Source organism: Myxocyprinus asiaticus, chromosome 6 (genome assembly GCF_019703515.2).
Source record: "Myxocyprinus asiaticus isolate MX2 ecotype Aquarium Trade chromosome 6, UBuf_Myxa_2, whole genome shotgun sequence".
Taxonomy (NCBI): domain Eukaryota; kingdom Metazoa; phylum Chordata; class Actinopteri; order Cypriniformes; family Catostomidae; genus Myxocyprinus; species Myxocyprinus asiaticus.
In genome coordinates, this window is record NC_059349.1 from 31,411,406 (window position 1) to 31,439,034 (window position 27,629).

The window sequence follows — 27,629 nt, forward strand, 5'->3', positions numbered from 1 at the left end:
GAGGGTCCATGAGGTTTGTTTTTTTAAACAAATGCAATAAAAATAGCCTAATTTTTAATAGATGTATAGCCTATATCTTATTAACATGTTCTGATTTATAATAACATAGTAAGATCAAATTTGAATTTTAAATTGACTTTTGCAAAAAGGCAAGTGATAGGCTACCTGTATGTTTGTGTATGGTTCTTTTGACTCAAATGCAGTAGGTTCCATATTTGCTTATGTAGTTTTTAATTTATTTTTTTTCTAACATCAACTTGTGTCCTAATGTCCAGGTTTGCTTCGCGCTGATAATTAATCCACTCTTATTCAGACTTTATACCTTCCGTAGAGACAGAAATGTCGGGGCTAAAATGTGATAAATTACAAATATGCTAATTTCTTTCAGTGGCGTTGTAAGTGTGTCTATCTGAAAGTGAATAAGACCTTGCAGTCAGTCTGCACGCACTCAGGGAGCTCGGGACCCCAGGGCGCAGATCAAAGCACCCCATTCTTTTTCATCCCTGGTATTCTCCCACAAACGATTTTGATACAATATGTTTCCATGATGCACGTCATGTGCCTGGGATGCAGAACTCGTTGCATCTTAGCTCAATGAGTCGACTGCCTTTTGTTCGAAAGGATGGACTTGAGAAATTTTTTTCCCCTAGTTGCCAGGCTTCTAACATGTAAAAGCATGCATCATTTTTCACCAGGTCTCGTTTTAATATTCACAAAAGCAAATCTATGAAACAGACCTTTCACTTGTTTGCTGGCATGAACCTCACTGCTGTCCAACTGATTTCTCCTATTATAAGCATTTCTCAGCAGGGAAGTATTTGCAACATAAATGCAGCTGTAAGTTACTTCACACAAATAAATAAATGAAAAATCGACAACTTTATTTTAGAGTAAAGATGTCATTAATTATTTATTTCTGTGTAACTCAAAAAAATACATTATTTTAAATTTCTTGTAACTTAGAAGGCATTCTTTTGGGAACAACAAAAGAGGAAATGACTAATAGTGCGATTTAAAAAAAAATTGGGTAAAAAATTAAAATAAAAAATAGTATTTTTGATTTATACACTTGTCCAAATTATTTTGTATGTCTCTTAAAGTTAATTCTGTATTAATCAAGTACCCTTGACAACCTCAGCACTCAGTAAAACTTTCAACTGTATGTACCTCAGTTGAATCCCGGCTTTGAATTAAAGTATAGCTGTGGCAGAGGGGAAACTAAAGGCATAAAAACTGTGGCTCAGTGTGACTTGACCATACGTTTAGAATGATTGGCTGAAATGGCCTTGGGCCAGAGCTGGGAAAGCTTCCAGGCCAGACTCCCATTAACCCTCTATGGTGAAACTCTGCTGGAATCCAACACACCAGCCATCACCATTTATCCACCAACCAATGAAACTAATTAATTTCTGGAGTTCAGCTAAAAATCCACTATGTTGTTTTACAACCTTAGCCTGAAAATAGCAAACATCTTTAGTGCAATACCCCCTCATGGGATTGTTTTAGCTAATGATATATATATCTGACATCGGATAGTGGTCTCTGTGGTAACTAGGTTGCAAGCAGTTTGGACCATGCTGGCCTGTTCAGTAGCACAGCAGTATGGAAAAGTGGTTTTGTGACTTTGGCAATGGACCAGTTATTTGAAGATTACAAGGAATTAGGCCATAATCACATAATCCCTGAGAAAAGGGTCACGGCACAGTGATCAGGCTGATCAAGTCATAACCCAACAACGATCCATTGTACATGACAGATAGTTAAAGGAGAAATTGGTAATTGATTCTAAGCCTATCCCTGAGGGTCAGTGGGGTCTGGTGAGACCAGAGTTTGGAGAACAGCTCCACAGGGGTTTGCCACAGAGGGACACCATTTTTATAGAACTCTAAAGCTTAAGGATAACTCACCATCTGATTCATTAGGTTCTATAGATTTAGAAGGTCAATGGTACTACTGTTAATGAGTTCATACTTAACTTTTTCAAGCAACATCAACTCCTTCATAACTTGCGATCCAAAAAAAAAAAAAAGTAACAATGGTGGTAGGTGCTACAGTGTGTACATTCTGTACATTGTGAAGAAGTGAAATAAAGACGGAGAGAAAGAGGTTGGGGCAGAGCAAGACTGAAATGGGTTAGAGAGCCAAGATCTTATTGTTTGGCTTCACAGCCATTGAGAATGCCTCCAAAGCTTTGCATTCCACTGGTTTTGTGCTGTATGCGGCATGCGGAAAGCTAAAGTCTAATGGAGCACTCTTTACTGCAGCAGAAGAATGCATACGGTTACTCATGTCTACACTTCTCCAACAGCATTCAGGCTTAAGAGCTGGAGTAGGCTGAGTCCATTCAAAGCACAGTCAATAACAGTCAGTTAAAGTCATGATAGCCTTTGTTTTTGTTTTTGTTTTCCTAATGGGATCTCTGTGTGGCTTTACTATTGTAGAAATCTAATGAATTTACTTAAAGAGATTTTAAGTTTTCTCTTTGCATTGCTTGAAAGCATGACAAGCAGGTTGAAAGCCATTTCGAATCGTGATATCCTCACTGACTAAATTAAATGACTTTTGTTCAGATGTATAAAATAGGAACTATTGTGTAAATGATTTATTAGTAAAAGCAAGACAATTGAGGAAATATAATAAAAGCACACAGATCAATATCCATGGGACTGCATGAGATTTTTAGTTCTCTCTCTCACCAGATCTTTCCTTCTTTAGATTTGCAACATAAACAAAAACATTATTGATGTACAATATGATTCAAATTCATCTCATCACCAGATCATATAATTCCTTTCATTGTTCATTTTTGACTTTACAAAACTTTTATATAAGAACAATTTGTAGATGAACTGAAGATGTACTGTGTATGATTAAGACAGTCTATTTTAACTATGGTTTCACTATCAAAAGACTTGTGGACAAGGAGTGTTTTAAAAGGTGGTTGCCTGTTCAGAGGGGGAGAAATGGAGTCAGGGAGAATTCTTCATACTTCTCATCAGCAAGGGCCAGTTGGGATTCTGCAATTAAATCAGTATAACAGCTTTCACAAAAGAATGAAAATTATAAGTTTGCGGCAGTGTACAGTATTACAGCCATTTAATGGAATATCAGTAGTAAATCATACATTTCATTTATATTATAGCATCTATAAATTGTGATGAAGGAACAGTGGTTTTTACCATCCTAAGTCATTTTTTTGTACCAATCAAGTGAATGTGAGTACTGCCCATGGGAGGGGCAACATGACATTTCCCTGGCCGATTCAAAACAGGTCACGGACCCTCCATAGACACCAAGGCGGTGGGAGGGGGAACTTAACCACACCGTGTAACTGAATCAAACCAGTGGTTACCCCTTTTCAGCCCACTGGAATAGCCATAACAATACCATTCACATTGCAGCAGAGAAGACATGCTCCTTTGAGACTGACTGAGAGGCTTTTTATCAACTGAGGGGCTTACAATTTAGAAAAAAAGAAAGAAAAACAGAAAGCTCATTTTGAACTCAGTTTTTTTTTTTTTCAACATGTTTTAATTATTTTTTTCTTTTTTTATCTAAATATGAGGTAAAAGGCGTCTTAGTAATTGATGATGACTGAGTATATCGTTTTAAGTGCAAAGAAAAACTCAGGACTGCCCTAATGGTGACCTAGGCCTTTCAGGTTGCTTGAACACATCAGAATTGCCATTGTTGAGGTTGATTAATTGAGTCTGATAAGTTACCATGAATGAAGATTGTTACAGAGTTTAATGTGGTGGACCTGGGTTTGTAAATGCCTCTTTCAAATATTTCTGCAGCAAAGCATATGGCTCAGACGTATTAATGAACAAAAAAGAAAAAAAAAAATCTACATTTATTATGGTTGTGTGTCCAAGCAGTTTTGTCCCCCTTCTTTTGATCATTTGCACAGTGACTTTGAAACCTTATGCTCTTGCCGTATAAAAAAAGGAACATTTAAACCTTTTCCTAAAAAAGTTAGATTTTAACAGCAATGAAACATGCTGCTAAGCAAATCTGACTAGCTTTTACAATGTTTGTAATGTGGTTAAAATGATTAATGCTTAATATATTAAACATTGTGTGTGTATGTGTGTGTGTGTGTGTGTGTGTATCTGTGTGTACTTACTTAGCTATAGTTTAGGTGCAATTTTGTATGCAAAAGTGAGCCAAATCGGACAAATCCTCCTTTTGGAGACATTTTGGGACATCCTCACTTTGAAAAAAATCCATCTATAAATTAAATAATGATTTTTAAAATTCTAATAAAGCAAAACATTTTCTGTTAGGTTTAGGGTGTGGGTTAGGATTAGTTCATGGTAATTATAGTTAGCTTTATATACAAACAATAGGAGTTTATGTTATATCCCTATTTAGATAGCTTAACAACGTGTGTGTGTGTGATTTGTGGCATTGTACCAAGTCAAACGTATTGGCTGTAAATATGCTTAAATCATAGGTGAGAATATCTGCAACCAAAGTACATATTAAAAATTATGCTCAGCTAACAAGACAGTGACATGAAAAAACACACGAGTGTCCCCCTCAGGCAGGCAGCCACAGCTCAGATGTCTAAATAAGAGCTTGTAAGTTTGCCATACAGGCTTGAAATTATTCACGCCACCTTTGATTGGTGACTCAGTGAATAAACAATCTGCTGTGTGACAACAATGTTTGCAGACTCTTTCTAAGTCTTTCAACACCCTCAGTAGCCGGTGCCTTATCTCCAGTGTCTTAATTATTGGGTGTCAGTGGTGATGTATGGACCAGATTCCCAAGGTTTAGACAGGGGCTGGCTAGCTGTTGTAGAGGTCACTGGCCAGGCCCTCTGGACTGAGGACCAGTGACCCCCCCTCCATGCTGACCCACTAAAATCTACTGCATTAGAGGCCCTTTAGACATCTTTATCCAGAGCACAGGCTGCAAGAACATAGCTTTTCTCAAGTGCTTAAATTATATATTATATTAGATTATATAAACTGTCAAATTAAAAAATGTGTAGCTCCGTCTTTTAGCGGTGTTAGTACATCTAACCATTTGTTTACATTTTTTCCTTAGATATAAGACTGGAAGCATGTTTTTTACATTTATTTATTACAAACATGATTTCCATGAAATAAAAAAAAAACAACAACTTTAGAACAAAGTCAACAAAACACATCTATTGTCTGTGATTACTAGCCTGTTGAAATCCCCCGACAAGACAGCTGTGTAATCTGGCAGTTTGATTAGTTAGCTTCTGTGCATCAGATATTTGTGTCTGAGAGTTTCCATATTGACAGAGTGTATTAAGTCTTGTAGTTATCTAGCTATGTCTGCTAAAATCATTAGCCTAGATCCCAATCATCAGAAAGTCAATAATAGGCAAGAGAGAGATTAAAAAGTAGCTGAGGCAAGACAACTCTCTCCATCATTTCTCCTTCCTATTCCTCATGTGTCAGTGCTAATATGACAATAGCTCACAAGGCAGCCTTTCAGATTGATGTCTGGTCAAATCAATATCTTTAAAAATGTATTAAACATATTCTTTTTGATATGCTTCTAAATTTGAGGGCAGTTTTTAATGTTATACTACAGCTGAAAGCAAGCTAAAGTAATTAGAAGTTGTAAAGTTATTAATCTCTGTTACTGTCTCTTTCAGGTGGACATGGAGAGTGCACTAACCTGAGCCAGGGAGAGCATCAGCCCTTTTCTTCTTACTCTGTAGACTGAAGTCAATGGTCCCACTCGCCCTATCCATCCTCTGCTGGCCTCCAGCACCTATACTTGGCTAAGAGCAGAGGGCCATTTAAGCTACAGAGCTCAACACAAATAAACCAGAACTGTTTCAATTGGAAAGTTCCTTACCAAGGGTGTCACACTGGTACAGCACAACTTTTTAAAGCCACGGTCTGCTGTACTCTTCTGCTGTGGTGAAAAAGGAGCATCCATCTACAGGAAAAAGACAACTGAAACTCTCCAAGTTTCACACACACAAAGACACAAACACACATTTGCTTAGCTAACTAAATGAGGACATACCATTTATTGTTTTATATATATATATATATATATATATATATATATAAAGCTAATTATAATTATAGACCAATCTTACCCCAAACCCTAACACTAATGCTAAAATAAATACTTTTACATATTTATTATATTAAATAATTATTTAAAAAAAGAAATAATAACATAAAAAATATTCCTTTTATTAATCAATTGTTTTACCAAATGATTTTTCCTTAAATGTCCCTAAAGAGAGGTTTTGTTAGATCTAGCTTACTTCTGGGGACAAATTGACCCCAAACTATAGCGAAGTATTTACATACACACAGACAGACATGTATGCTACAAATATAACATATTCATGGCAAACATTAGGTACACCAACAGGGGTGTCACTCGTTGTTGTCACACTGAGGCATTCTCAGCTGTGTGTAATGTGTAATACTTGTGTAATAAATGACATCCGGTAGGCCTAAACGAGGTAATCTGAGTTGCGCTTGTCTGCTGCTAAATGGGGTGTGGGGAGCAGAGCAAAACAAAAATCAGCCCAAACTGATGCATATTCATCAGCCTGCACCAGATGAGGCCAGAGATGAGGGGCTTAATGGGCATGCACCTGTTAAAGTCTGTTCTGGTTTAACCTCTACTCAGTGGCGGGCCGTGCATTTAAAGTCTAGGTCTTCAGTGTGATTCATGCCATTAAGAAAACCCAGTTTCACAATGAATAAGACACCCTATGTCTTTAGGCATCATATATTATGTCGCAGCTAACTAATAATACCAATTGACATTTTAAAAACACGTCCACGCACGAAAGCCAGAACTTGAAACGACACTTAATGCTCAAGCAAGCCTAATTTTAACTGCAGCATGACTGTTTGTGAAATGAACAACTCCCGAACAGACATTCAAAATCATAATTTTTCATATGAATCTACCAAGGAGGTCTATAATACCTGGAAAAATCTATCTAATAATGTTTGCGATTTAAATGTTGCTTGCAATAAATTTCATTTCGTCAGGGTACACGGTTATGCTGCCTTCCATTCAAGTTGGATGAGGGATATTCCTACTTGATATCTCCGATCATAAATGCATTCCTTTCCCCGATATTCGGAACTGCAATGCTCCCGTTAGCTTAGCAACAAATATTTATCAATATTACTTAATAAAGTGAATGTTTATCACTTACTTTGTATATCTCCCTGAGTGTCATCATTTTGTGTGACATCATGCCCCTGCATCTCGGCGAAATCGGAGTTGAGAATTTCTGCATGAGCCTACAAGTTGTAATTCTGACTTCAAGATGCATTCCATTGCACTTTTCCTAGTAGGAAGTTGTAAAATCCGAGTTGAATGGAACGCAGCACTACTTTTCAAAACTTGATCCGACACTGAATGCTCCAGCAGCCTAATTTACACTTAGAAAACTCCTGATGTTGCTATAACAATGCAAAAAGCACTTACCAATTTACTTGAAGTGAAAATCAGTCCTCCTTTCCTGTTTAAGAAATTAAGCAATCACACAGTCATGCAGAACATCTCGGCTTTTTAAATCTATAAGGATCTCTTTCTCAACGGCGATACCAGCAGTGATGTCAGTCGACTGTCAGCAAGATCTCGCGCTCTTCACTTTCAAATTATGTACATCACTTAAAGCGTGATTGCATCACTCATGGCCAGCTAGAAGGCCTCGACTGGGACATATCCTAAAGATCACACCCACCAAGAACAAATAAATCAATCTGATTGGCTGATGAATCTGACAATCTGATATTAGATGCCTATTCATTTCCGCTGTTGAGGGATTCCGCAGAAATTCTGAAGGCCTGATGGGGTGGAGCTCAAACTCACGCACTGCTTCAGGCATGCGATTTGTGAAACAGTTGTCATGCTTTGCTTGTAAGCATCAAGGAATAAATTCTGACTGGATAAACTTTTCATTTTTCTCTATTTGTTTGTAGATTAATTAAGAGTGGAAAGTGATTAAAAATACATAGCAAAAAGGTGATTGAGAATGAAAGGATGAAAAATATTTATTATTTGGCATGTTAGGCCAGCAGAGAAGGCTTTTCTGGCCCTGAGAATTCGCCACTGCCTCTACTATATATGTGCTCTGTTTGTGTGTGGGACAGGCCACAGGTGCAGATTTCATTATGGGTTACATGATTAAAGCACCTGTCCTCTATTAATGTGGTAAAATTGAGAGCTTTGATGAAGGAAAAGGCATGTTTTTGTCTAACTCAAAACTCACCTACATCTGTAGTGCAAATATAATTGGAGAGCATATTCATTCAAAGGGATTTGTTTATGGTCAGTTGACAAAAATGTAGTGCTTCAAGAGAATCTACTAACCCCAAAGCTGACTGAGGCATTGTGTAGAATAGCTTCTTGCCGCTGCAACGTCTGCCTTAAGAACATCTCATCCTTGATGGCATGGAAACTTAAGAGAGAAATGGTCAATGTAGCATGACTCATACAGACTATTGAAACAACATTTTGAGTCACACAATTTTGCTGTGTACCTCTGTCTTAAAATCTCAAACTTCTTTTCCCACACCTGATTAGAGATGCACAACTGCTTTTTGAGCCTGTTAACATGAAACAGTAAAAGACTGCACAAGGGAGAAAAAGTATGTAACAATGATCTCTGTCAAAGTTTAATAATACCTTTCAATCTCATTTTTCTGCTCTGCCTCAGTCTTTTTTAGTTCTTTTAATTTCTGAACCAGCTCTGTATTCCTAGCTACCTGAAGGGAAAAAATGCAAATCAAGATTAAGATAATCTTATGCATGTGCATATGCACCATGACACCAATGTCTTCTTCAAAAAAGAGAATGGTTAATGTACCTCCATGGTTGTGTGTTCTGTCAGCTTCTGCTCCTCAAATTTCATTTCAAAGGCTGCTTTCTGACAACATGAATATCACAATGATCACAGCCAAACACATCTTACAGTTCCAACCATGCATTACTGTATGGTGTTTGTGTGTCAGTAAAGGAGGATAAATAAATGTTACTCTTATGTATTTGCGTTTTCATTACAGTCCATCTTAAAGGGGTAGTTCACCCAAACATGGAAATTCTGTCATAATTTACTTACACTCAAGGTTTTCCAAACCCAAGCAAGTTTCTTTTTTCCATGGATCACAAAGGGGGATGTTAGGCAGAATATTTGGGACTGAGGGCCTCAGTCACCATTCACACTCACTGTGAATTTCTTTCCATACAGTGAAAGTAAATGGTGTCTGAGGCTACCAAAATTCTACCAAACATCTCCTTTTGTGCTCCATGGAACAACGAAAGTTATATGGGTGATTAAATGATGACAGAATTTAATTTTTGGGTTAACTATCCCTTTAAGGATACTATTCTACTGAATCTAGCAACACACTTTATCTGCCTGTCCACCTTGCCTCTGAAAAAGGAAAATGGCTTTGGAGCACCATCTTTGCTTTATCTTTTTTCCAATGGAGATTTAAATGGAGGGCCATATTCTGTGTATCATAATATCAATCCATCGCTCACAAAGGGACATTTTAACACCAAATGTCCACTTTGGGGGCATGTCCAATCAAGGCCTGACAGCTTTGTCAGGAATGTCATGTTGGTTGATTGAGTGCATACGCTCAGAGCAGTGTGAAGGTCAGGTCACCTCAGGTCAGCTCGGACATCCACTTTTCCACCCATGTTCCCCCAAAAGGCTTAACAGAACATGGGAGTCCCTTTTAAAGTTTCTCTTAGTAAAAGTGGGTGCCAAGTGTGTTTTTAGTCTAACCCAACACAGAAAGGGTCGGTCCACCCTTTTTCTTTCTTCCTAATCAAAGAAAAAAGAGAATGGGAGAAAAAAGTTTCCTTGCCGGAGAGTTCAAAGACCCATTATGTATAAAAGGGAGTAGGCGTAGGTGTTGATTTGTGACACTGAGTTAGTGAGTTGTGTAGGGATTCGTGAAGCACTCTGCATTGAGCACAGACACTAATGAAGTCATGTAACACATGGTCTGTTTCCTTATTAACTGTTTCCATTTGATGGATGCAGGATGAACGTGTACTTTTCTTTCCAGCAAATATTTAATTAAAGCCATTTAAACAGATAAATTAATTGTATTCCATGTACTACATGTTTGGATAGATGAGAATATTTTTTTATTTTTTTTTTTATGAATTAAAAAATGATTAAATCTTGATTCTAAAGGATAGAGCTCCTAACCATTCAAAACTGTAATCACTTTCAAACACATATTTATGGAATGACTGTTTGTTAAGGCAAATAAATAAACTTGTGTGCACATTGTATCTAAGCTTGAGTCACTGTCTATACAGGGCCAGGCACACGCCAGTTTTGATCGAAGCTTGGGCATTATAAAAAAAAAGATAAGGGTTCCGCACATTTCCGTAATAGCTAGCCACTACAGTGGCCAAGCTCATTGTAAGGGCACCCTTTATTAAGTGGACTTTAAACCGGGCCTATTGTCCACTTCTATTCAGAAGTACCCCACACCCACTCTAGCCTGTCACGGTGTTGTGTCAGCTGCATGCCACATTCCACCCTCTCCTAGGTGCTGCGGCTGGGGATTCACACTGGCTGCCTCCTCTGCCACCTCTATGTGGTCAGTATGTTGACAGAGTCATCGTCCCCATTGCCCTGTTTTAACCCCCCTTCCCCTCCTCCCTGACGGAGCCTTGACAAGCCATGAATGAGCAAAAAAAGACGAAGGTGGAGTATATGGAGACTTGATGCTTTGGATATGTTGATAGAGGATCAGCTACACAGAGAGTTTAGTGTTTATCTAAAGATAAGTTTGATTAGCACAAGAAAAATGGTAATATTAATAGGGAGTGTCAATGACAAATCATTCACAGAAAAAGAGAACGCAAATGACCTGCAGGTCTATTGTTGCAATAAATGCAAAAAATAAACAATAAAGCTGAAGTATGTAACTTTTTCTCCTATCCCAGCTTAATATGCAGGACAACTACAAGTAGGTTAATTTTGTCGAAAACTGTAAACACGGTATCAATTACACGGCGCTATTACAATTTCTGTGTTTGTTTTGAGTGACTCGCTAAGATCTGCCCCAACAACGTGACTCAACCAATGGCATGTGTTGGGGGCTGGACTATCTGACTGTTTGAACAACCGCAGACAAGGGTATATTCAGAAAGCTGTTTTGAAAACATTGTTTATTTTTGCAATTCCGTTCTGTGGCACTAGTTTCACACAAATTACATTAAGTTTTATATCTCTAAAACACACTGTTTCAAAAGCATAGCCAAAAGACTTATAATCTATTAACATGATTTTAGTGTGATAAAATCAGGTACTTACCGGCATTACAGTGTTTACCAGATTACAGGGTTTACTGCCATTACATCGTCATGACAAAAAAGGTTTAACATTGGATATAACTATACACATATAAGGTTAGTAAGCAATTTTATCACATAAATGTTTATGTCTTGTGGCTTTACTTTTGAAATAGAGTGAAATACGCATTTTCCTCTTTTACTTCCATTGTAAGTGCCTTACAGTAACTGCGATTTTCACCTATTTTTGGGTGTACCATCCTTTTAATTTTAAGAAATGAATTTCAATTCAGTTTGTGAGCTTGTAATTCATTCTCAAAATAAGGCATATGGGATGTGTTTTCGTTGAGAAAGGACAAGATCATCATTTCAGATAGTGTTTTTTTAAAGAAGGGAGAGGGAGCCGCCTAACATCACACAGGGCTGTTAATGAATGCAGGTCAGTATTGGTGTGGGTTGTAGTTGAACCCCAGGCTCATAGCTAAAATAGATATGACTTAAACACTGCATGTGCACCTTATCCTCCGTCTTTGCTTAAGTATTCTGATGTCTGGGGTGACGGAGGAACCGTGCTTTGGCCAAGAGTTCAGGACCTTCAAATATCCTGAGACAGATAGCTCGCCACCAGGCTGTGCTAAAATCCGTCAGGTCTGTGCCGTAACTAAGGCATGTTCACTGAGCATGTGTTCAGCTGCATCTCATACACACCTCTTTCATGCGTGAGGTTTCAATGCATTCCATTTCTTTCTCCATTTCCTCTTTTAACCGTTTTATCTGCAAAGGAAAATAAAAATGTTATCTCAGGATCAGCAGACGAGACTCTATATGTGGGCTACACTTGCTTACTCACAAACAATCCAAAAGATCTGGCCACTCAAGGAGTACATCAGATTTGCCCAGATTTCTTTAAAAATTACACATTTTCTCTAGAGATTCACTTTTACTGTTGCAAGATAGTGAAGTAGGGGAGACCAGGGGCAATCAACCTTTTTGCATGCTTTCATCCAGTCGATTAATATAAAATCTTTTTTTTGGGGTCATCATCCCTGGGAGATCATTGGAAACTGAAGTAGGGTTGTCTGTTTAGATTAAGTATTTCTGATGAATCGTATATTAAAATCAACGATAAGTCCAACCTGTCATCGCTGCCACTGATAAATGATAAACTGTACATTCTTTACACTACAGAACAAGCCTACGTGAAAAGAGGTTCATTGTATGCAATAAAATGTGATTTTAAAAGTGTTTGAGTGTAATTGTAACTAGAGATCGACCGATATATAGTTTTTTTTATAATCGGCACTGTTAACAGATTTCTGGAACTATCGGTTATCGGCAAAAATCCGCATTGATAGTCTTTCCCTGTTGCGTCCGGTGCTGGAGCGGCTGGGAAGGGTCCGCTGTCGTTATACAGTATGAGAGCGACCTCTTGAAATAAAAACTATCACTTCACTGATGTCTTGTGGTGTTTATTTTGACACATGAGACTATACTCTGCATGGAGCAGAACACTTCAGATGCGGATTCAAAACATCAACAATAAAAGGTATGTATACAGTACATATTGTCATATCATTATAAAGTAATTAATTTGTTGGCTAGATGCTGCATTAGTAGAGAATAGCAGTATGTTTGCCGACAAGGCTGAGAGGATGCTAACATTAAAGCTAACCTCAAACGGTTAGAACAATGTGACAAAAATATACGCAACTCCTACCCAAATGTTTAAATGTCACGATTGTTACCATCTATTACCATCTATTTGCAATCTGTTCATGTTTAAACATCCGTTAGCCAGCTAAGTTGCATATTTAAAGCTAGTGACGTGAGGAAGTAAATTAATATTTTCATGCAGCCGAGAGAAATGTATAAACAAATCAGAAACGCGTCTGATTTCAATAAAAAAAATAAATTATCCTCACTGCAATACGATGACTTCAGATCGATCACATTCTTATGCTAAAAAAAGGCTAGACACAGCGCAACAAATACAGTTTAACAGAAAGCAGGTGTCTCAATATGCTTTTAAAGTTCTTTTTAATTAAACACATCATCTAAAAAAAAGTGCCCCTGCACGAGACGCTGAATAAACAAAAACAAAGGGAAACATAGACGTTCGTCTAGCGTGCGTTTACATAGAAAAACAAATGGATGGTTGTAAAAGCGTTCGGTGTGAACAGCCCCTTACAGTTGGTGGAGGTCTTTGGCCGTTGCGTCTTGCTCTCTTAGAAGCGTTTCCCAGATTAAGCAATGAGTTGTTTAAATGCTTTGTCAGGAAAGATGTTCAATTTGGAAATGTCTGTCTCGAGATCCTTGCGTCTGTTCCAGTCTGTTGTGTTACGTCTGTTTGAACAGCCCCTGGCCTGGGCTCATAGTCTGAGCCGCTTCGCCACCGAGTTCAGCCGAATACCACTGCTATCTGTGAATATTGCTACTCTACATAAAACTGTAATGAATAAAAAACAATGTGGTGTTTCGCTGTTATTATGAGTCTGGAGTAGTAGGAATCAGTGCAAGTATAACACCATGTGAACTGTCTATTGAAGCGTTTAAAACGTTTTTTTCTTTTGACTTAGCATTTGAAAATATGGACTGACTAAAATTATTTATTTATTATTTTTATGCACATTAGATGAAAATGAAATTCTCTTTTTTAACAGCCAGGATAGGAATGTTCTATGCAATAATATAATGGTGCTGGGGGCCTGGGTAGCACAGTGGTAAAATACGCTGGCTACCACGAATCCCAGGGCGTGCTGAGTGACTCCAGCCAGGTCTCCTAAGCAACCAAATTGGCCCGGTTGCTAGGGAGGGTAAAGTCACATGGGGTAACCTCCTCGTGGTCGCTATAATGTGGTTCGTTCTCAGTGGGGCCCGTGGTAAGTTGAGCGTGGTTGCCGCGGTGGATGGCGTGAAGCCTCCACACGCACTATGTTTCCGTGGCAATGCGCTCAACAAGCCACGTGATTAGATGCACGGGTTGTCGGCCTCAGATGCGGAGGCAACTGGGATTCATCCTCCGCCACCCGGACTGAGGCGAATCACTACACGACCACGAGGACTTAAAAAGCACATTGGGAATTGGGCATTCCAAATTGGAAAAAAAAATAAAATAATTATAATAATAATAATAATATAACCGTGCTGAATGGTTTATGTATTTATTGCGCCCTCTTGTGGACTAAGGAAACAACGTCAATTTAAAAATCAGCTGACTTTAAAATTTTAATATTAGTTAATATACTGTATATTAATATTGATATATTTATTTAATTTAAAAAAGGACAATACATTTTCATGGTTCAGTCAGTACTGTTTATGTTTGTAATAAACTTCAGCACTATTTACTTTGTGTTATTTTTTTCATTCAGGATCAATTTTAAAAACTATCGGTTGATTAATCAGTTAGCGGCAGGTACTGCCCAACCTAGTTATCGGTATCGGTAAAATCCACTATCGGTCAACCTCTAATTGTAACAATAAATAAATATTCACCCACAGTGTCTCACATAAGAGCACACCTTTAAGTAATAATATCATTGGTTTAATACTTATTACTGAATAGTTTTCACCTTTATATGATACCAGTTCTTTTTAGCTGTCAATAATAGTGTGTTTAAAGCAAAAGTCTAAGTGGATTATAACTGGAGATGTTCACATCAACCATCAGAATGGGGAAAAATGTGATCTCAGTGATTTAGACCGTGGCATGATTGTTGGTGCCAGACAAAAAAATGGCTAGTTAATGACAGAGCTCAGAGGAGAATGGCCAGACTGGTCCAAGCTGACAGGAAGGTGACAGTAACCCAAATAACCACACGTTACAATAGTGCTACGCAAAAAATCATTTCTGAATGTACAACATGTCGAACATTGAGGCAGATGGGCTAGAGCAGAAGACCCCTCTTGGTACCACTACTGTCAGCTAAGAACAGGAAACTGAGGCTGCAGAGGGCACAGGCTCACCAAAACTGGACAGTAGACAATTGGAAAAACGTTGCCTGGTCTGACAAATCTGGATTTCTGCTGATGTACACAAATGGTAGGCCCACTGCATATATATATATATATATATATATATATATATATATATATATATATATATATATATATATATATATAAAACAGAAAACTGAGGCTGCAGTGGGCCTACCAGTGTGTTTATGTCGCTATGTTTTCAGTTTAATGTGGTGTTTGGATTAAAGTTTTTGAATGTGCATCCGGCTCCAGCTTCCTCCTTTCCTGACCGAACAGAGGTCTTTCACACATTAGTTAACAACATTAGTTAACATTAACTTACAATGAAAAATACCTTTACAGCGTTTATTAATCTTGGTTAATGTTAATTTCAACACATAGTAATACATTTTTAAAATAAAAATGTTTATATGTTTATATTAGTTAATGCACTTTTAACTAACTAAGAATGAACAACTGCATTTTTATTAACTAGCATTAACAAAGATTAATAAATGCTGTTGAAAATACATTATTAATTGTTAGTTCATGATTCCTAATGCATTAACTAATGTTAATGAATGGAGCCTTTTTGTAAATTGTTACCTAAATTAATAGTCTTAGAATAATAAATGTGAAACTGCATTATAATTACTATATGTTAAATCCTTTTTACAAAAATTTATAGATCAACAGATGAGTCTTTAACTAAATTATGTTAATTCAGTGTCGAATTTTGAAGAGTAAATATTTCAATTAAATTATAAAAATGTTATTTAATAACTAGTGTTACAATTGCCCCCAACCGCACTGGTATTATGAAATCTTGTATGGCTACCAGCGACGCTGTCACTCATTATAACTTTTAACCAAAAAACTAGAGATAAAACAGATTTTTCATTCAATTCAAAAGGCAGAAGAAAAAGGTAAGGTTTTTTTTTTTATTATTTATTTAAACTTTTACCCTTCTTCCTCTCAGACAGAGAACTCTACTGCGAATGTGCTGAATAAGTGTCATCATTTTAACTCATTTTGTCAGTGAAAAAATGTAGTGTGTTACAACTGCCCCTGATCTCCCCTACAGTATTCTGAAACTTCAAAAGTCACCAACAAACTATGCTGTTGACCAGTGTGGCTGTGTGGTTAAGGGGCTGTTCATTTGGGTGACTTTTCACAGAGGCAAAGCATACACACAGCTGAGCTTCACACTTCACTCTGGCCTAGGCTTCAGCCTTTCATTATAGGTCTTTCCCAGAGTCCTCTGGAAAAAAAAATTCTACTCCACTGATCAAAGTCACCAAAATAAAGTGGAGAAAATGTCGCTTTTTCAAAACGTAATTTTTTCGCTTTATATTTTTATGCATAGTCACCACGCTAGACCTTAACATTGGAGTTTGTTAGTCACAGCACAAAAGGCAGGCTCAACAAAGGGTACAAGACTGAAAAGAGGCCAATCTGAGCTGCTACACTAAATATGGATAATCCTTTTCTCCCGGTGGCTCAAACAACATTAAATAGGTCTTTATTAGTGGTTTTAGCCAGGGCTTCTACATGGAGACTGTTTGGACACCACCTGCTCCATTAGCCTCTTTCCTGGTCCTACAAGGTTTTGTGTCCACTCAGTACTAAGTGAAGAGCTGGAAGAACATTACTGATCTGAAACTAATATGCCTCTCTATTATAAGACACTTTGCGAAAAAAACAAAAACATTTATGCAACAAAAGTGAGTAAAAGAATTGTATCATGAAATAATACACATCAGCATACTAGGAAAAAAAGTAAAGATTCAAATTACAGAATATTTATATTATTTTCTAAATATTGTTTTTCCATTTACCATCTATTTTTCACACATTTTTTTTTCTTTATTATACACTTCAAATTACATAATACTTCTTTCTTTCTTTATTTTAAGAAATGAATTACTAAATTAATGTTAACAGCAATTTTCTTTTCATCATTTAATTTTCAGCCCTGATCTTTCTTATAATAGTCCAACTCATTACTTATCCTTTTTTTAGATTTACACTGCTTGCCATAAATCTATGTAATAAAAAATAAAATAAAACATGTTTGGCTAATTGGGCTGAAACGATTAGTCAACATTATCGACAACGTTGGCAATAGAAAATTGTCAAATTTTTTTGAAACTGCACCCGACTGAGACACACTGGCACGGGGACACTCAACCCTCAAGCGTGCAGGCTTAATGCAGCTAGATTATAACGTGATGGCTCACGACTTATTGAATCATAATATACTGTGCATTTCTTAGCGTGAAGAAAATTGGCAATATGCAGCTTTATTAATAAGAGAGAGTTTGTTTTTTTGTGAGTTAAAGATGGATTAAAGTGAACAAAAAGGTGAGAGAGGGTAGTCTTCACCCCATTATACACTGCAACAAAATACATTTTTCATTTGTTTTAGTTTTGGCTTGTTTATCAATATAAATATTTAATACTCCTTTAAAGCAATGTACATTTACTTTAGCAGCTATACTGCAGAAGAAAAATGTGTTATCGGAGAATGTTGAATATAATATAAAAAATACTAATATTTTAAAATATCTAAAATTCCTTTAAAACAGATGCATTCACCTGAGAAGCAGCATATAAGATATTTAGACTTACATTTAGAGAACAGATCTTGAATAAGTATATTTTGTCTTTACTGCACTCACAGAAGTATAAATAAGTGACAAAATACACTTATATTTAAGACACATTATCTAAAGCAAGTCTAACTATCTTATATGTTGCTTCTCAAGTAAATGTATCTTGTTTTAGACAATTTTAAATTGAAAATAAGACAAAAACACTTGATACCAATAGGATTTTTTGCTGTGAATTTCTTTACTGAATTAAACTTAATAAAAAGTATTTTTTCCCTTTAATTCAGTGAATGTCATTTAAAGGTATTTTTAAAAGATAATTTTGTCCTCTTTATTTTTAGTAAGTGCATTTAATACAACCTTTTAAGTCGGGGCACAAGTTGAATAATCGTTTAAGAGCTAATGACTAATCGTTGCAATAATCGCCAAATAGTCGAGTAATCGTTCTAATAATCATTCGATTAATCGATTATCAAAATAATCGTTTGTTGCAGCCCTACTGGCTAAATACAAAAAAAGCATCTTTTGGCAACAAGTGGCAACAGTAAACATCTGTATGTGTATCTTTTTTTACTCTGTTAAAGATCTGTCCTAATACGAGCGTTTGATTGCAGGGTAAATTATGCCAACTTTGACAGGACCCTTGCTGCTTGTCTCCCAGCAACTGCCAGGCCAGAGGGAGACTTTTAACCTTCTATATTCTGTGTGGCCGGATTCAATGGCTGAGTACCAGAGAGTCTTTCACACTCTTTTTACGTTGTCTTCTGAGTCCATATTTAAATTTTTCCCATTGTGTGGCAGACTTGGTGCATATTGTTCCTTGCAATCAACCGCAGACGCCGTGTAAAAAGATACTTGCTTACTACTGCCTGAATACATTTTTGGTCTGTAAAACCGTCTGTATTTTTAGTATTTACATGAACAATTCTGCATTTTGACAATATTTTTAATTAACCTATATTGCACTTATTAGTTTTGATGGTAAAATAAAGAAATAGGCCAACATTTTAGCACATGACTTATGAATACAAGGCAACAGTCCAACTTAGAGCTTATTCAAAATGCAATACAAAGCGCTCTGACCACATGGTTTCTTACTGTAGTTCAATAATATAAACTCTGGCATGGCCCCAATTTTAACACCACACAGTGCTATTTTACACACACTTCATCTTTACTGCACAAAAGATAAAACACTAAATAAACAATGCTATATCAATACGTGTCAAAAACACTGTGCCACCTCCATTCGCCAAATGTTTTACCACTATCAACATGCTACAATGTCAGCCTTGATGCTGAATATCCTAAGCTGTGCTTGATCACATACCATAAAATAATTTATAGTCCTCTCTCATGCACCAGTTGCTGCACTGTATTTAATTCATGGTAATATGCTCCATTGGCATGCTTCTCTCTGCTCACAGAACTAACACACATACATCATTCAAAATTATGAGGGAAAACATTGCCTGTGCCAAAAACCTGACATATGCTGCCATATTTATCTTAGATGTCACACAGTAACCATTTCTGGTAAGGAAAATTATTTCCTGGGGGCAATACAGATTAGAGGAATACTTTAGGAAGGAGAAATAATGGTCATGTTGCTGCTGATCTGGTTATAAAAGCAGTTTTTAAATACCACTAACCTAGAGCTGGATGAACTCTAAAGAGTTAAACTCTTAAAATTAATATTTACATTTTAAGGTAAAAAAAAAAAGAAAAAAAAAAAGTCAAATTCTCACCATTTCTTTGCCACGTTCCCTTTCAAGGCTTAACTGCATTTTCAGTCGCTCATGTTCAACTGTCAGCTGAAATAAATGGAAATGAAGGTATAAAAATAAATGTATTGAATATTATTTGCAACTCATAAGTGTGTTATTAATTTTTTTAGACTTCCTTGTGAACTCTATAATACCGTTTGCAGGGCCTTTTTGCTGTTTTCAACCTCCGATATTAGCTGTGCCAAATCTAGGGCTACAAATAAACAAAGAGAGTGCATTTATTTATAAGAATGTGGACAGAAGAAAGGCAGTATAGAACAATAGAACGACAGATAGACAGAATGCTAAAATGATGGATGGCTGGCTGGATGGTGTGGCAGGGTGAGCAAGAGACAGACACAGTGGGTGTGGCATCAAGCCTCGGAGAGGCGTTTATTGGAAATAATAATAATCATATAATGCTGAAAATGGGGAATAATAAGGTATCCATGAGGGAAAAGTGGCCAAAATAAAGGGGGAATCTGGCATCCTCGCGATGAAAGGGGCAGTCGTGTAAGGATGAGGAATGTCCATAGGAGGATCCAGGATGTGGGCGGGGTCCGGAGGCCACACCCGTTCGCCACCATGGTCCATGGCACTAGGGGTGGCGGCATCACAGCGGCCTGTCTTCCCTGGAGCCGTGGCGGACGGGCATTCATGTGCGTCGGCCACTACACGTACTCCAATCCCCCGGCGAAGCATCTAATTAGGCCGGTACCCTTCCCGCTTTGCTCCTGGATCTGCAAGGATGCCACTGTGTGCACACAAGGAAATAGAAGCCGGCTCCCCGAGAAGAGGCGCGCTCTGCGTTATTATGGCAGCATGGATGAGGCTCCATTCAATTCAGGTGTGCCTCATCATCCGCTGCCCAAACGAGGCTTATTAATTATGCGCCTCTTCTCTTTTCTTGCCCAACTCCCGTTGTGGGCCTGGCTGAAAAACGGCCCCAAGAGTCAGGGCGACGATGACGAGAGGGAGCGGCGTATCGTTCCACCACTGACAGACAGACAGATGGATAGACAGATAGAACGATATAGAATTAGAACGATAGAACAATATAGAGAAATATAACGATAGAGAACAATAGATTGATAGAACAATAGAACGTTAGATAGAACAATACATTGATAGAGAGATAGAACGATACAATGATAGAGATAAAACGATAAAGAGATCAAACTTTAGAGATATAGAACAATACAATGACAGAGAGATACAATGATAGATAGATAGAACGAAAGATACAGAATGACAGAACAATAGACAGAATGACAGTTTGATAGATATAGAACGATGGACAGATGATGGATAGACAGATATAGAATGACAGAACGATAGAACGATGGATGGATGGATGGATGGATGGATGGATGCCTACAACTTTTCAAATTTTTTAGAGAAGATGATGTGAAGAGGAAAAAAGGCTGGTTTTGGGAGCACAATGACAGGACATCCACTTGTCATTGTTTATCTAATTTCTTCTTATAGGTCAGTGGACTGAAGCCCAGCCCTGGCCTGAATGACCTGCTCTGGCTCAGGGTCCTGACAGGCTTCTGACCTGGTGCATTGCTGTTGACATGTCCACTCAACCACTAAGTTCAAGGGCCAAGTGTGTGTTAGTGCCCAAGTGCTTTCTTTCCATTTAGAGTTTCAAGACCTGGGCAACTTTTATCTTTAGTCACAGCCAATGCAAAACTTTTCAGCAGATGGTTCTTGACTTTCTGAATGGAGATAATATAAAAGAGGTTTATGTGTGATTAAAGCAGACAACACATTACTTTGTGTAATTAGGAGCATGTAAAAAATAGATGGCCATGTGTAATCACAAACACGAAAAATATTCAGACGGTTACCCAAGTTACATATGCAATGAATGAACATCAAACACTATGAGAGATAAAGACCTGACCCTTGAGAATACACCTGTTTTGTGTTTGCTTTCTCCTCACAGACTCCCAGAGAGTGTGAGATGATAGATATGATCCGACAAGTGTCCTCAAACATTGCACTCTGAATGTTAACTACCTCACACAACTGGGACAGATAAGGGAATGGGTCTATATTTCCAAAACCACCACTCAAGCCAGGTTTTTTTTTTTTTTTTTTTCTTCACACAAACCCAATTAAAAAAGTTGAAATCTTACTTTTTTGGATGGTTTAACAAATAAACAAGCTAAGACAAGATACGTTACTCAGCCTCTGTTCTTTGTATTCCAGGGCTTGTCGAATTTCTTCAAGTTCAACGTGCAACAAGTCAATGTTATCTTTCAGCTTTTCATTTTCTGACTCCAGTCTGTTTTTCTCCGGGTCCTCCACTCCCTCTGAGGCGATCTGAAAAATGACACAAGTCCTTTTTAACTTTCCCTTTACGGTGCAAAACAAAAGCCACACCGCTCAAGCTGCGTGGCAAATATGAGTGCCATTCAGGCACAAAGCAATCGTACAACTTTCTGCCTCCTACCATTTCCCCCTGCATAATAAAAAGAGAGAAACAAAAAAAGCAACCACACTTAGAAGAAGGCCATTTTTTTCTCTTCTCTCTCTTTGCCTTTTCTTCACACTCGGAAGACGGCAGTACATTAAATACAAAGACCATAATTCATTGGGACATTTTTATTGACAGGAATAATACATATTATACTGTTTGTGTGCCCCTGTCATTCAGGTCAATTTATTCTGGAAGTCAAGGCAGGCAGCTGGGGCCTATCCACCCACATTCTGGTCCCTACTCTCTAACAAGCTCGGTAGAGCCAGGCTGGGAGGCCTGGGGTGTGAGGGGGGTGACTGGAGGATGGCTGAGCAGCCCCAGGGGGTTCACAGAGAGCACAGTTTCCAGGGGGGGGGCTTGTTGCCTTTGTACTATCCCTCAGTAGCAGCGATGCCAGTGTCACCAGGATCACATCACATGTCATTGCGCTGAAGTTTGCAGACTGGGAGCCGCATGGAGCCCATCAGGCTCCTGTGATATCCACGCAGTTGGCCCTCTACTTTGTACCGCAGCAACCATTCATGCCCGAACATTAACAAGACTTTTGCATGCCTGTCACACTTAAGATTGTGCAGGCGTTCAAAGGCTTTCAAACCTTCAAGGTTTTTTTTTTTCTCTTTCTCCACTCTTTCTCTCTCTTTCATTCATAAGGAAAGCAGAAAGTACATTGCAAGAAGAATCATAAAGAAGTTTAGATTGCTAAAAGTGTATTTGATGTTTGATGCCTTCTTTTTTTTTTGGCATGCTTGGAACTACCTTAAACAAGTCATTACATCAAGTCATAGTGTTGTTTTAGTCACACAGAATAAACAACTGTTATAATGCTCTTATTTATGATAGTGCAAACCCCGACATCTTGCATATGGTTGGCAGTTGTTTACTATGGATTAATCCAAGAATAAGGAGCCATGTGTTATGAATGTGACTCCCAGAGTGTGACGGTTTGATGATGATGTACATGTCATGGACCAGAGGATTTACTCTGTCACTAATAAGAATGGGCATCAGAGCATCCAGCATGGCAGAAATCTGACATCAACATATGACTCATGCAGGGCGGTCAACATCATAATCCAAATGTCTCTGCCAAAACATCACCCACCCTTAATCCTTCCCTCCCTATTTCTGCCCTCTTCTACTCTTGACTGTGAAGGAGTGTCTTATAACTGACAGCGAGCTTAATCTGAACTTGTTAATCTTCCAGGTTCTAAACTTGATTTTGCAAAAGCAGGAAAATAATCTAAGATATGATGTACTCTAAGGAACATCTTCCTTCTCAGTTTAAACACCCCAACCTTTAACTCTGGCTCCACCATCTGCATCATTAACAGAACTACAGGTGATTAGCCATGCATCTCTCCTGTGGGCGTGAGAGCTCTCATTAGCACAATGAACAAAGCTCAAACTCCATCGGGCTGCACTCATTTGTTACAGTTTGAGTGGCAGGTTTTGTATGGCTGTTCTCTCGGCCATCTGCCTACACAAGCAGCCATTTTGGTTGGACAGTGCTCAGGCGCTAAGGGTATGAGATAACTCTCTCAGGTGGAGTAAAAGGGGCAGTCTGTTAAAAAGGCCAATAACGATAGACGCCTTAATTATTGGTACCTTATAGCTCATTCATATTCCATGTAACCCCATTCACAAGGTCATAAAGGTAAGTAATTGATTTCTGTGGAATGCAAGAACCTTCTTATTAGTGTATAGCCATGGGGTCGTGCCACTCCCAAGTGCACTTCAGGCCATAATAGAGCAGGCCACTAAACAATAATTACCATCTTGCTGGTCAATAACAACACAAGCAGGATGATATTTATGTAATCAAGATGAGAGAATCATATTGACATCATTCATGCTAAATGCATCATTGGCCAAGCAATGCTTCGAACATAGCCTCATTAGAATTCGTCACAATACAATGTGGTGTGGTGGTGAATTCATACCAATTCGTACAACAAGATTTGTATGAAAACATACAACTTATACATCAACCAATCACATACACTAAAATTGTCCCTTTCTTCTGTATAACACCTCAGGCCTTTTAACATTAATATCATGGTTATGGTTACGCACTGGGTAGGGTAAGGTGTAACACAATCTATGGTTAGGTTTAAGGATGGGGTTTGGGTTAGGGTTAAAGTTATGAAAACACAGTTTTGAATGAACATGGACAAACGCCACATTGGGAACTACAAGGTAGAGGTCTGCGCGGGATAAATTTTTCAGACCCGCTCCCACGAGATTCTGTCCCCCTCCCGCAAAAAAATATGTCATATTTTGTCCCACTCCCGCCCACAACTTTCACGTTTTGTCCCACTCCCGCACACAAAAGCCCGCAGGTAGAAGTCTACGCAAATTCTATTGTCCTGCTCCCGTAAGATTCTGTCCCGCTAATGCCTGCTCATAGATGCCGTAGGCTATTTTTCCAATTCCCACCCATAAAAAAAAAAAAGAGAAAGAAAGAAAGAAAGAGGGAGAGGGACAGAGAAACACGTTTCGTTAACACATTGCCAAATATCTTATTTACCTGTGGTTGGTATCAAAATTTTGTTTGTACCTTTCTTTAATAAAGCATTAACATCTATAACACTAAGGGATCTGCCTTCATGATCAGACATTTTGCCTCAGAGTGATACTTTCCTGTGGTCCTCATGGAGCATGAGGAAGAATTTGTATGAACAATCCACCAACCCTATGCCTGTAAATTGTTTATTTTTGTTGCTCTTGTGCAATAAAAGAATAACCCAAATAATATTCTGTACCTTAAAAACATCAAATACATTTGAGTAATTTTTATTTTATGTTTAGATATTTCTATTTTGCGGAAGTCCCGTGATTAATTTCTTTCTCCCGCTTCCCGCGCACACATCGATGTCTTCCCGCTCGCAACCGCACTCTGTTCTGTCGGATCCCCCGGATACCAGAAGAGCTCCGTGGAGTGCAGGCCTCTACTACAAGGACACGAAGGAAGTGTCTCTCATTGGTCGGTGTATAGTTTGTACGTATTGGTATGAATTCGCCAACTCGTACTATTGTGAAGAATTCTTGTGAGATCTGGTTGAATGCCTCAGTGCAAATGCTACCATCCAAATACAGTAAATAAACAAATAAATAAATAAAACAAAATTGTACATGAAGTAGGAAAATACAATTAGTTGTTATAAAAGTACAAAATTCCTCTACATACATAGAGGCCTCAAATTTAAACAGATTAAAGTTTTCTAAAAGGACATTAAAATATTGTACACAAGTTTTTCTGTGATGAATGCAGTGAGCCTGTACCTCATATTTCTTCAGCTGTTCATTCATGTTCTCTATCTTTAGGTTCTTCTCTTGAAGCTCATTCAAAAGATCCTTTACTCTTTCATTTGTGTCATCACAAACCAGCTCAATCTCTTCTTTAGTCCTGTAAGATTTCTTCCACGGTAAAAGATTCCATGGTAAAGGAGTAAAAGATTCCATATTGAAAAATTCATTGTAAAATGGTGTGATACATGATATTTGCCATGAATAAACTTCGGAGCAACAAACTATATCAAGTTAACATTTTGATATTTTTGTTGATATTCCAAATTCATTCTCTTTTTAATCGTACCTTATAGCTGGCTCTGACAACCTGCATTGCATCAGAGAGCTGCTGCTGGAATTTTCTCCGAAGAACAGATATTTTCTTAAAAAAAATAAATAAAAAAAAAAGACAGCAAACTAAAGTGAAGGTTCATGCACTGGCATAATCATCATCAGAATAGAAACAATATTGGATCTCTTGATTAGAATAGAAGCAGCACTCATTGTGAATACAAACCTCATTGTGGAAGTTTTCCAAACTCTTGATTTTATCATTCATACTTGTGTAAAGAGCATCAGCCTCTTGCTGCAGCTTGGTCTCATACTGAACATTTATTATTTTCAGTTTCCTTTCAGTTTCTCCCTTCAGAATATGCATTTCCTGAAATACAATCAAATAATTTAAAACAAATAATAACAACATTACAAATGACTGAATTCTTTTAGCTCAACTTCTAGTGACGCCAATGTGGAGGATGTACAAATTGATCAAATCTACACCTTGACTGCACTGAAAGTCACTTTAGATCAAAGCATCTGCCAAGTGATTAAATAGTAATAAAAACAAAGACTTGCTACAATATCTTTTAATGTGGTTGCATATGGAATATCTTCTTTTGGCTTTCTTGACAGGAAGGAATTAAAAATTTTTATTCTAAACTAAAAAAACATATTTTTATAACATTTTGTGGTTCCATCACAATATTATGGAGGAAATCTACGACATGCATTCCTGTATGAGTGATGGAAATAAACAATAAAGCAATTAAGCAGCAATCATTTTCAGTGTTCTTTAAGCATTAGGAATCATGCATTTAGGAGAATATTTCTTTGGTTGCGACTTGTGAGCCTAGTAATCAATATGTTCAACTCTGAAGGCTAAAGGACACATGAGGACACATTGTGAAGGCACTGTTCTTCACAACAAAGCCGCCATATGCCCTCTCAGCAGGTGACCTAGCCAGCCAGCAATGAAGTCACTCAGGGCTCAAGTTGGAAGAATCTTGAACTAATACGATGAAAAGCCAGCAGCATGAATTCATTCATGGAGTATATCTAGTGGAATGCACTGAGAAAGTATCTGCTTTTTGTGACTCGTTTAATACAAAGACAAACTTGCATTCATAATGATGGCTGCATATTTTATCAGCTTACTTCTTTTTCTAAAATTCCTCTTCCTCCTAAATTAAGTGCTCTGTTCAAAACTTAACATTGGTAACACTCAATGACACTTAAATGATGCATAAGGAGCTGTTTTTCTAATGATATATAGTTACTGTAGATGTTACTGTACCCACCTTCATAAGCTCTGCAGTGTTGGCAGCGAGAACCTTTACATTTGGCAGCTCTGACTCGTCAGTTTGGACACAGGCATCTTTTCCGAACATACCTGTCCTCAGCTGATTTGACAGAGCATATCTTGTGGAGGGAAATTATGGCGTTGAGGAAGAAGTTCTTAACCACTCTTGAGTTATTTAATATTAGCTTATCTTGGGCTAATATGTAACTATCAACAAATTCGTGAGGGGTTTCAGTAACTTTATAGCTTGTTTACATTTTGTGGTGAACTGTATGTATACTGGCATGTTTAAAGACCGAGCTCGACGTGAAAGAACATCTTGTCTTACCGACGTATTTCCTCAATCTCTTTTGAAATAAGCGCGTCTTCCGCTTCATCCGCAATGCTGTTAATTCTATTTTCAATAACGTCCATGAATCCAAAGTACAGGTCAAAATATCGCACAATATTTGAAGACAGATTTCGGCTAAAGACGGTTGCCATAACAACAGAAACTTAACAGGAAGTGAGCTACTCTGATGCAACCAACCTACCGTATTTTGAGCTTGGACCACTGATCTATCAGTGGTTTGGACTCAGATTCAGTGATTTCACATGATAAAATGTTGACCTGTTTGTTTATGTATTTTACATTTTATAAA

At 37.8% G+C, this 27,629-nt stretch overlaps 1 protein-coding gene across 1 annotated transcript; it reads right to left on the bottom strand.

The window, feature by feature from the left end:
- Positions 1-2,711: 2,711 nt before the first annotated feature.
- Positions 2,712-27,402, bottom strand: LOC127442543 (uncharacterized protein C10orf67, mitochondrial-like). The gene is made up of 16 exons (XM_051700652.1): positions 27,317-27,402; positions 26,987-27,107; positions 25,927-26,070; positions 25,729-25,791; positions 25,404-25,538; positions 21,826-21,964; positions 19,789-19,847; positions 19,616-19,681; positions 12,007-12,072; positions 8,843-8,902; positions 8,662-8,741; positions 8,517-8,582; positions 8,347-8,434; positions 5,845-5,928; positions 5,662-5,767; positions 2,712-3,017 (listed from the first exon to the last, which is right to left on the bottom strand). Exons 1-16 carry the CDS (start codon positions 27,400-27,402, stop codon positions 2,950-2,952), a joined length of 1,431 nt encoding a protein of 476 aa, XP_051556612.1. The 3' UTR covers positions 2,712-2,949.
- Between the last annotated feature and the right edge of the window lie 227 nt (positions 27,403-27,629).